Genomic DNA, 11,319 nt, shown 5'->3' on the forward strand with positions numbered 1-11,319 from the left:
CCTCCACTTCAGTTTTCCACAAGTGTATGACGATGACTGATATTAATTCTTCTCTAATTGTTCAGTGGAATTCTCTAGTGCAGCCATTCATCCAGGGCTTTTCTTTATTGAGAGGTTTTAGATTACTAATTTAATCTCCTTCCTAGTTATAAGCCTGTTCAGATTTTTTATTTCTTCATGATTCAGTACTGATAGGCAGTGTGTTTTTAAGGATTTATTTATTTCTTCTAGGTTATCAATTTGTTGACATACCCTTGTTTATAGTGTTCGCTTACTATCCTTTTTATTTTTGTGGTCTTGGTTTTAATGTCCTCTTTCACTTCTTTTATTTTTGGTCTTCTCTCTTCTCAGGTAATCTAGCTAAGTGTTTCTCAACTTTGCTGGGGTTTTCTTCCCCCTATTTCATTTATCTGTGCTCTAATCTATATTATTTTCTTTCTTCAACCAGCTTTAGGTTTAGTTTGCTCTTTTTCTAGTTTCTTCAGGTGTAAAGTTAGGTCATTAATTTGTAATCTTCCTTTTTTTAATATATGCATTTACAGCTACAAATATCCCTTTTAGTACTGCTTTACTGTACCCCTTTACTGCTGGTATGTGGTATTTTCATTTGTTTAAGATACTTTTAGTTTGGCTCTGACTTCTTGACGTATTAAGAATCATTATTTAATTTCCATATATTTATGAATTTGCAGTCTTTCTTCTACTATTGATTTATAGTTTCATTCAATAGTGATCAGGAAAAATACTTTGTATATTTTCAATTTTATGAAATTTGTTGAGACCTGTTTTGTGGCCTAAAGTTGTCAATAGTAGAAAATCTTCCACATGCACTTGGGAAGAATTTATATTTTGCTCCTGAGTAGAGTTACCTGTAATTAGTCTACAGTGTTATTCACATCTTTTGTTTTCTTATCGGTCTTCTGTCTGCATGTTCTATCCACTACTGAATATAGAGTATTGAAGTCCATTTCTGTGTTGCTGTCCATTTGTCCCTTCAATTCTGTCAAATATTATATACTTAAGACCACTGAGTTTTGATGCATAAATAGTTAATCAGTGTTATATCATCTACAGAGTTTGATTCTTCCTTGTATCTTGTAACAGTTTTTGATGTAGAGTCTATTTTGTCTGAGATGCTAGTATAGACAGTCACGCCTGCTTTCTTTTGCTTAGCATTGGCATCCAATACCTTTTTCCATCAGTTTACTTTCAGCTTATGTGTATCCTTGACCTAAAGTAGGTCTATTATAGATAGCATATAGTTGGATCTTCGTTTGTTTGTTTGTTTGTTTTTAATACAATCCACCAGTCTGTGTCCTTTGGTGGGGGAATTCAATACTTAACATTTAAAGTAATTAGTGATAGGAAAGGATTTATGATTCCTATTTTGTTCACTGTTTTTTTGTAGGACTTGTAGGGTTTTTTCCTACACTCCTTTTTACTGCCTTCCTTTGTGTTTTTGTTTTCTTTGTCTGTTTTGCAGTGATACACACTGAACCCCAATACTTTTGTGCGTATTCTACAGATATTTTCTTTGTGCTAATTAGGCAATTATAAAAGACCTTTTCAAATTATAGCATTCTACTTTTAAACTGATAACTTCTATCAAACACAAAAACTCTACTCTTTTACAGCTCTATCCACTTTCTGTTATTGATGTCACAAATTACATTCATAAACTATATACTCTTTGACAAAGGTTTATCATTTTTAATGTTCTTGTTATTTGAATTCTATGCACCCAGTTTACAATAATGCAGGTTACTAAACTTGCTTGTGTGTTATTCTTTACCAGAGAAGTTGTTTCTTCATGGTTCTACATACCTTTCTTTTGATTCAACTTAAGAACTCCCTTTAGCATTTCCTGTCCCACAGTAACGGCAATGACTACCTTAGGTCTCATTTATTTGAAACAGGCTTACTTTCTACTATGTTTTTGAAAGACAGTGTTTTACTATACGGTTTTCTTGGTTCACAGTTTTGTTGTTGTTTTGCAGCACTTTGACTAGCTCATCTTATTCTCATCTGGCTAGTAAGGTTCTGCTGAGAGGTCCGCTAATGATCTTGTGGGAGTTAACCTTGAATGTGAGAGATTACTTTTTCTTGCTGCTTCCAAGATTCTCTGTTTGACTTTCAACAATTTGATCATAATGTATGTTGATGTGGGTCTTTTGGGGTTTTCCAACTTGGAGTTCACTGAGGTTCTTGAATTTGTACACCCATTTCTTTCCTCAGATTTAGAATGTTCTAGCCATTATTTCACTCAACAAATTATTTGCTCCTTCCTCTCATTTTTTGCCCTCTCAAATTTGCATATGCAGGCAAGATATGCATCTGTAATGCATATCTCCGTCTGCTTGATAGTGCCCCTCCAATCTCTGGTCACTCTGCAATTTTCTTTATTCTTTGCTTTTGCTGTTCTCACTCAATGATTCCAAATGACCTGCCTCAAGTTTACTAAATCTTTCTTCTGCTTGATCAAATCTTTTGTTAAACCTCCCTAATGAGTTTTTTCAGCTCCAGCATCTATTTGGTTCTTTTTCATACTTTTTTAGTGGATATCCTTATTTTGTTCACATGTCAATTTTATGATTTTGTTCCTGATTGTCTGCATTCTCTTTCAGCTCACTGAACATTTTTTAAGACAGCTGTTTTAAATTCTTTGTGTAATTCAGAATCTGGGTTTCTTTAGGTTAAGATTAATGTTTTTCCCTTTCATTGGGCCATATTTTCCTGTTTCTTTGCATGCCTCATAACTTTTTGATGAACTTTTTGGCGGCTAGCCAGTACAGGGATATGAACCCATGACCTTGTTATAAGGCTGCGCTCTAACCAACTGCGCTAACAAGCAATCGGTCAGGCTAGAAGCCCTAGGACCTCTCAAACCTTTTCTGTTCTTTTACTCCCCCCGGTGTCTGCCTGAGAAACTGCAGCTTTAACATGCCATGTTGCAAGCCCCTGTTTCCAGCAGCTTCCAAACCATGCACCCATTCTGCCAGCACTCCCACTCAGGCAAGACTCAAACCAGTACCTCAGACAGCACCCAGACTAACCTGAAGGTTGTATGCACAGACTACTCTCTTTCCCATTCTGAGAAAGAAGCCTTGGCATGGGAGGTTTCCTCTTTGCACCATACTACACCATGGGAGGGTGGGGGGCAACAACAGTATGCAAATGGATGTAAAATTTCCTACCCCTTTTGCTGAATTACTTCTTATTTTACATTGACCTGGGTGCAGCAGATTCTCAGCTGGTCTTTACAGTTCTCACAAAGGTATTTTTGTCCACATATAAACTCATCCTATGGCAATATGAAGGCCTGCGGCATCCTAGTCCACCACCTTGTTGACATTCCTTGTTAGTACATAACACCGAGGGAGCGAACGTTCTTGCACTCAATCACCAGCTATGCTTATTTTAGAAGAAACAGTTGAATAATATCTAGGAAATAACTAAGTAAGCAGGAAAGAATAAATAGAAGTGAGAGATAGTGACCCATTCTTTGACAGATTTAATGTCACCCCTGAAGTGTCATTCAGTTATAGATTAGGAAACAAGCCGAACAAATACTAGAAATAGGACAGCTGCTTCATAATCTGCTCTAAATTACACACCACTCATGAATATTCCTTTCTTCTGATAGAATAGGCTTCTTCCATTTTAAAAATAAAATGTAAACTATAATCATACCTAAAATAATTATAAACAAAAAAAGAAATGAAACCAGATTTTTAAAAATTTAAAACATTATATAAAGTTATAGAGTTCAAGACTAATAAAATTAAGTGCTATCAACATGTCTTAAGAGTTGAGGATTAGTCTTTCAACACAAACTTGGGAGATAAAATGTAATTCTCTATAGTAACATAGGCTTAAACTTAAAAAAAAGAAAGAAAGAAAGAAAGAAAGAAACTTGGTTAAACAACTTAACTTCTTTCCCTTCTAGAAAACTCAGTGATAGTACAGCCATCTTTAAGAAAAATATCAATCAAAAGAATATTTAAAACAATTCTAACAGTATCATAAGAGTACTATAATAATAAAGAAAACATCTCAAATAACATGAGCCTAAATGATAAGAATTATTGTCATTGACTAACGCAGGAAGTAAATGAAAAAGCAAATTCATGAACTGAAAGTTTTTCCTTTATGGCTATATTGACAATAAACAGGTACAAGGGATCAAGACTTTTTTCAGATGCTGAATATTAATACTTAGCAAGATTTGGCAGATAAACAATGGACACAACAGATATTTTTACCCTCTTTTTCTCTCTTCATAGGGAAATTTCACTGATATGTTCTTCAGAATTTAGAATTTAAATACTTCTTGCAGTAAGAATAATCATACAATTAGATTAAAACTCAGTAGGTAGCAGGTATCTAGGAAACCTAGGTCTTCATTTTTTTATAAAAGAGCATCGGATCTAATTTTTTGGACTTCAGTGTGATTTGACATGAGTATCAGTCAAACAGAAGGTGCTATTACAGTTATGTGCTGTTAGACATTTTATTTTGTTTTCACTGTTGATTATACATATTCATGGGGTACAGAGTTGACTATCGGTGTTATGTACACTATGCGATGATCATATCAATATTAGCAGCATATTTGTCATTACATATCGTAATTACTCATCAGTTATACATTTTAATGAGAACAGAGAGTATTTTTGCATAACATAATGACTCCAGGTACTTATTTTCATCTTTTTTTTTTCAGCACTGAACAATCATCATTCTTAGAAATCGAAAACTTAAAAATATTAAAACATTTTATAAAAATCTGGAGTTTTTTAAATGTACATACACGTTAATTTGTCAAATGGCTCTCAAAGGCAGTACAAAGATATACTAAATACACACAAAATGACAAGGAAGACCAAATTAACCTGGGTAAATTTGTAGGATTTTTTTTCCCCTTTAACTCAATCTGCTCATTATTGTTTATTTTATTTCATTTTTTGGTGGGTGGCAAGTAAGGGGTCCTAAACTTGTGACTCTGGTGTTTCCAGCACCACACTCTCCCAAGCAAGCCAATCGGACAGCGCTAAATCTCTTTAAAACACATGGGCTGGCTAGTTAGCTCAGCTGGCTAGAGTGCGTCCTTACAACAGCAGTGTCAAGGGTTCAGATGCCCATACCAGGCAGCCCCTGCCCCCTGCCACCAAAAAAAGAATATCAGTCTCTTTAAAACAGAATGGATTGTTGAGGTAAAAATAATAACAATATATTTGGGTATATAACATGAGGAAAAGGAAAATGCATGACAACAATGGTACAAAGGCTAGGAGGGGAGAAAAGCAAATATGGTAATCTCCTTATACTATACATGGAGAAGTGTAATATCTCTTGAAGGCAGATTGTGATAAGTTTTAGATGCATATTATAATCTTCAAAGCAAGAGCTAATATGCCAACAAAGGAGATAAAATGAAATAAAACCATACTTGAGTAATTAAGAAAAGAAGGCAGGAAAATGGAATCAACAGATGGAGCACATAGAAAACTATATTAATGAGCACATTAACTGTAAATAGTTTACATGCTCTAATTAAAAGGGAGAGCATGTCATTTTTGAGTAAAAATAGCAAGACTCGACTACATGCTGCCTTTTAGAAACACACGTTAAATATAAAGAAACAGGTTAATAATAAAACATTGGAAAAAGGATATGCCCTACTAACTCTAGTCATCAAAGCCCAGGAGTGGCTACATTAATATATTGATATTAGACAAAGTAGATTCCAGAGCCAAAAAACTGGAGATAAAAGAAAATCACTTTCTGATGATAAGAGATCAAACTGATTTCCTCAAGTGGTTCCAGTAAGAAGTACAAACTCTGAAAACAGATATTCTGAGTTAGAATCCTGACTCTGTCACTTTCTTGGGTTACTTAGCTGAACACCACAAAGCTACAATTTCCACATCTGTAAAATAATTAGATTATTTACTTCTTCCACACATATTAAACCCTTATCACAGCCAAGGTCTTTCAAGATACCTCCTTTCTTTCAACCATGAACATCTAAAAAATCTTAGTGTAAACTGGGCAGTTATTTTTCAAAGACAGGGAACTTTCTATCAAGTACTAAGATTACTTCAAAAATATTAGTCCTGTTTTATAATAATACCATTATGTTGTTGCACACGAAAATTATTTTATTCCTAAAGAATCTTTTTATGTAAATCTTTGGCTTTGGCAATAAAAGCAATTTTCCCCTTAGACACACATACAGATTTATTTTATAAAATTAACCATTTTAAAGTGTACAGTTAAGTATCATTTAGTATACTCACAGTATTGTACAATCATCTACTTCTTAAACATTGTCAATATAAAGTCCCATCACTATTAAACACTTCCTACTCTCCTTCCCGTAGCCCCTGGCACCAGTAACCTGCTTTCTATTTCTACAGCTATGCCTTCTTTAGATACAGGTTCTGCGATGATTTCAGATCCAAAACTGACAACGTTTTAATCATTTGTTTGCTTTCACTCATTTATTTTTCCATTGTCCAATTACCAGGCTCTATGCTCATGGCCCTACTGTAGTAAGAGTGTGTATGTAAGAGAGAAAGTCACTTTTATTTCAGAAAGTAAAGACATTTACCTACTTAGTTACTTCTTTACTGAAAAGATTTGGTGGGATTGAGATTTTGCTGATCATACTGTGTAAGTAATCTGTCTGTATTTTATTTTAGCTGGATAAATTTCACAGAGTGGGAAGGAAGCACTCTTGGCTGAATGTTACACATCAGTTTCTAGGAGACAAAAGTCATCTTGCGATGTCACAGCTACTCACCTTGAGAACCACTGTGATGTCCAGATGAGTTTATCTTCTCAGGCCTGCCAAAGCAGCATTTGAAGCTGCTTCAAAACCATGCAGATGAGAAGAGCAGCTGAAGAAAAATTTATTTGAGATGGCACACGTTTCTTCAGAAATTCAAGATGTTTCTCTGAAAGACGGATCAGCTGGTTCAGAAAACTCCACTTCAACTCCATTGTGGGATCAAACATTCATTGGGGACTCAGACTTATGGTCTATGGTTGAAGAAAATGCTTTTCAGGTTTTGTCTGAAGGATCCTTGATAAAGAGACCACGTTACACATTTTGTGCCTCTGAACCAGATGAAGACAATGATTTTCTTTCTCTGACCTTTCCCAGAAAACTTTGGAAAATAGTGGAAAGCGACCAATTTAAGTCTATTTGGTGGGATGATAATGGAACTTCTGTAGTGATTAATGAAGAACTCTTTAGGAAAGAAGTTTTGGAAAGAAAGGCCCCTTTTAGAATATTTGAAACTGACAGTATGAAAAGTTTAGTTCGACAGCTTAATCTCTATGGATTTACCAAAATGCAACAGAATTTTCAAAGATCTGCTTCTCTAGCTGATTTTCTGGAAGAAGAAAAAGAAAGCTCTGTTTTAAGCAAGGTATTCAAAAATTTCAGTCACTACTTATGTAGGGAATATGCATGATTTTATTTTGTACATCAGTAAATATGTTAATACCATATTTTGAGTTATGTGAAATATTAAGAATAAAATTTTCAGAAAAACTTGAGCACACCCCGAGCACTAAATACTCATGATTAAAAGAAATTTTGCTAGCAACTTTGAATGTCCTCAGTAAACTCTAAAGGAAGGTGTTAAATCCCATCAAAGAAGCAATTCATAGATATTCACAGATACTGTGACAACACATTTTCACTTGAGGACTGAATTTAAATGTTTGTTTCCCAGTAAGAACAATGTTTTAAATAATCACAAATGTACACGTTTATTTGATGATGTTAATTTCATCTGATAAAACTGAAATCTGGGATTTTCTAGGTAGATCTGTTATTACTTCTTTCCTTTTGGTTTAAAATGTCACTGAATAACTTTCTCCTTTGGTTTTAGTTACAGTGCTATCATAATCCAAACTTTAAGAGAGGCTGTCCCCAACTTTTAGTCAGAATGAAAAGAAGAATCAGGGTTAAAAATGCTTCTGTATCTGCTCCATTAGTTCAAGATTTCAACAAGAAGGACTTTAGAGCAGAGGGTAATGTGGAAAATAATATTACTGGTTTAGTTGCCAAAACTAGTGGAGAAAGTTTACTTTCAAACTCTACAAATTTAAATGTGCCTCTAACAAGGAAGCCTTCTACCAGCCAGAGAGTTGCTGATACAACCGACTCTATCAACTCAATCGCAAGTAATTTTTCTCCTCCATCAACTATCGTTAGATCATCAGAACGCACTGTTACCAATCAACATGCTAGTTTAAATCAGTTGACCACTTTTCACATGTCCTCTCAAAGCAGCTACACTGAAGCAAATGGCCACATTGTGAATTACATTACAAGTACAACTTCTGCTTCTCCGTTCCACATCATATCTCCCTTACAGAATAGTTATTTTCAACTGATGGTGGAACCTTCCACTTTTCCAACCAGATGTCCTGATGTGTCAGCCACTGAGGCTCCTTTTTCTAATCTGCTACCAGCATGCAACCCATGGATCCCAAGGCCTATGACAGCTGATACATCTAATGCCTGTCTTTCAAGGTCAGCTCATCAACCATCTTCATCACATGAAAATCATCTTACCTAGAACTGACTTCCACCAAAGGAGTACCAAACTAGGAAACAGAGACTAAAATTTTTGTTGACAAATGCCGAAAAAAAATACCTGCAATTCTGTTATTTGAACAATAAAATAAAAATGTGTTCACCTTTATGGTTTCTTTTTCTTTCTTTTTTTTTTTAAATAGTTAAGAGTATCATGGTGTTTTATTTCAAAGTCAGGCTATACTACAATTATTTTATTAATATATAAACTTTTTGACCATTAGAGAGGAAAGTTGACATGACAATGTGTGACTAAATTATACCTAATTTATTATTTTAAAAATAAGAAATAACAGGAGGTAGAAAAAGGATAAGGATAAGGAAAGAAGAAAAAGAGTAGAAAAAGGAAGAGGAGGAGGACAAATAGGAAGAGGTATTAGCAAGGGCTCTTTTTGCTGTCATCAAAGCGTTCCAGGTAGTTTGTGCCTTCAATTACCACCCTCCCAAGTCCACCTTTCATGTTTTCTAATGAACACTTTTATCATGTTGTTTTCTTCATCCAAAAACAGACTTCATTCTTCACACTAGCATTTAACACCTTGTAGATTATGAGCCCAGACCCTCTGCATGTCTGAGCAGTTCCCTTCAAAATCTGGCATATATTTACCTTTGCAACTGCATGTCTTCCTGCTCCTCCACTACTCCCTGGAGCTACATTCAGACAAACTACTTTCATCCACACCTATTCAAGACTCATAACTTTTCCACCATTTCTTTTCTGAGGATAAAAGGCTCTCTCCCTTTTTGCCTGCTTGGACTACTATTTTACCCATTTCAGTACAGACATCATCCCTTCCAGGACGTGTTTATTTTCTACCCCATCAGTTTCCTTGTCTGTCTTGGACACCCAGCATTGTCCTACCTAGCACAATGACTTTTACAAATATACCTTTCATTCAAATTTACTGAATATTGACTTAAACCCATTAAAACCTACTTTCATTACCAAAACAACCAACATCCAATAGTATTCAAAATATTACTTTTTTGGTCTTCACTCTTAGCCACAAACTTTCTTTAAAGGGTTGGTCACAGTAATGTTCTTAAGAGATGCAATGATATTGACTTGGTTATCACTTCAATACCCACTACCTTGGTCTCTTTTAAGTTTCCAGTCTTTTGACCATTAAACAAATTTGTATACTTTGAGCAATGCCTTCCTAAAGGCCTTTCTCCTTTTATCTCATTGATATCTACTGATGAATCCCCTGCCTTGAATCAAATGAATCAAATGAATCAAAAAATGAATCAAAATGAATCAAAAATTTTTTTCATATTCTGCTTTGACTGGCAGGTCCTTTGCTGACAGAACTTGCTGTATACTTACTACTCTTTCCCTATTATTGTACTGAAATGGATTGCAGTGGGTTCCCACTGCACATTTAGAAGCAGCCTTCACAGCAGGTATTGTTATTCTACACCTTCTAGACTTATAGGCTAAATCCCTGACAAAACTCAATCACTCAGTTTTATGGGACAGCTGGGGTTGGGATAAAGTACAAATTTGGATATCCAGATATCTCAGGCTAGCAACCTATTGCTGGAATCCTATCAAATAGTTTCAAATTGTGCCTAAGTAGAAAGACTTTGGAACCATTGATCTGTACAGGAAATCCTGATTCCTTCTCCTTGGAATATCATGCATGACACAATATGATAGTTATTCTTCCTATGTCCACAGGCAATTCATGTACCTCTCTGTACTACTCAGAACTATATTTAACATGGTTAAATGTTGTACATAAATGAGAGAATGTTTCAAAGCAAAGAAAAGTTTGAGGACTAAAATAATGAAAAGTGAAAAGATTAAGTCGTGTGAATGGTAAACACCAGGGCAAGAAAAAAAATGATGAACATAATGACACGCATTAAAATAGGGAATGAGATTATTGTAAGATTGAGACCAGAATAAGGTAACGGTCAGAGAGAGAGAGAGAGAGAGAGAGAGAGAGAGAGAGAGAGAGAGAGAGAGAGAGAGAAAACATGAAGAATGAATGAGCAAATGGAAAAGGAAAACAGGTCAGCATGACTTGAATATCCATCCACTGCCTACCCAACTTCTTTATGCTCTGAAATGCAACATAAGATTTTAGTATGAAAGTCACACAGCAATCTAACTGAGAATACCCTAGCATCCTTTGGTACTCAGAATAAGGACACTGTGCCTTCTTATGCATTCTTCCTCCTACTCAGGATCACACTAATTAAAAAATGCTTCAACAGCAAAAATAACTTCCCATGTTCGGCCCCAAAACAATACCACAAATGTTCTGCAAGTAGATGATCGGATGTGCTTTATCCCATTCTGCAAACAAGTAAAATTAAAACCCAGGAGTGATAAATAGAAAACAAACATAAGACCTGAAAGGTGGAGTAGGATAGCACAAATAAGATCTAGCTCTATAGAGCACTATGGTATGACTATCAAAAACAATTAACTACAATCTTTTGTATACTTTCAACTAGTTAGAAGAAAGAATTTTAAATGTTCCCCTAATAAATAAAGAATATTTGAGGTGAAGAATATGTTCATTGATCTGATTTGATCATTACACATCATATATAAGATATATTCAAATATCACACATTGCCCACAAATAAGTGCAATTAGTATGTATCAATTAAAATTTTTAAAGGTTAATATATATACACACTATATATATGTACACATACACATTTATAAAAAGATAAAATAATGTGTCTCT

At 34.8% G+C, this 11,319-nt stretch overlaps 1 protein-coding gene across 1 annotated transcript; it reads left to right on the top strand.

Annotated features, from left to right (window-relative positions):
• Nucleotides 1-7,059: 7,059 nt before the first annotated feature.
• Nucleotides 7,060-8,597, top strand: LOC134368988 (heat shock transcription factor, Y-linked-like). The gene is made up of 3 exons (XM_063085216.1): nt 7,060-7,070; nt 7,169-7,436; nt 7,905-8,597. The coding sequence occupies exons 1-3, from the start codon at nt 7,060-7,062 to the stop codon at nt 8,595-8,597; spliced, it is 972 nt and encodes a 323-aa protein (XP_062941286.1).
• Nucleotides 8,598-11,319: the final 2,722 nt, after the last annotated feature.

This window comes from Cynocephalus volans, chromosome Y, assembly GCF_027409185.1.
Source record: "Cynocephalus volans isolate mCynVol1 chromosome Y, mCynVol1.pri, whole genome shotgun sequence".
NCBI lineage: Eukaryota > Metazoa > Chordata > Mammalia > Dermoptera > Cynocephalidae > Cynocephalus > Cynocephalus volans.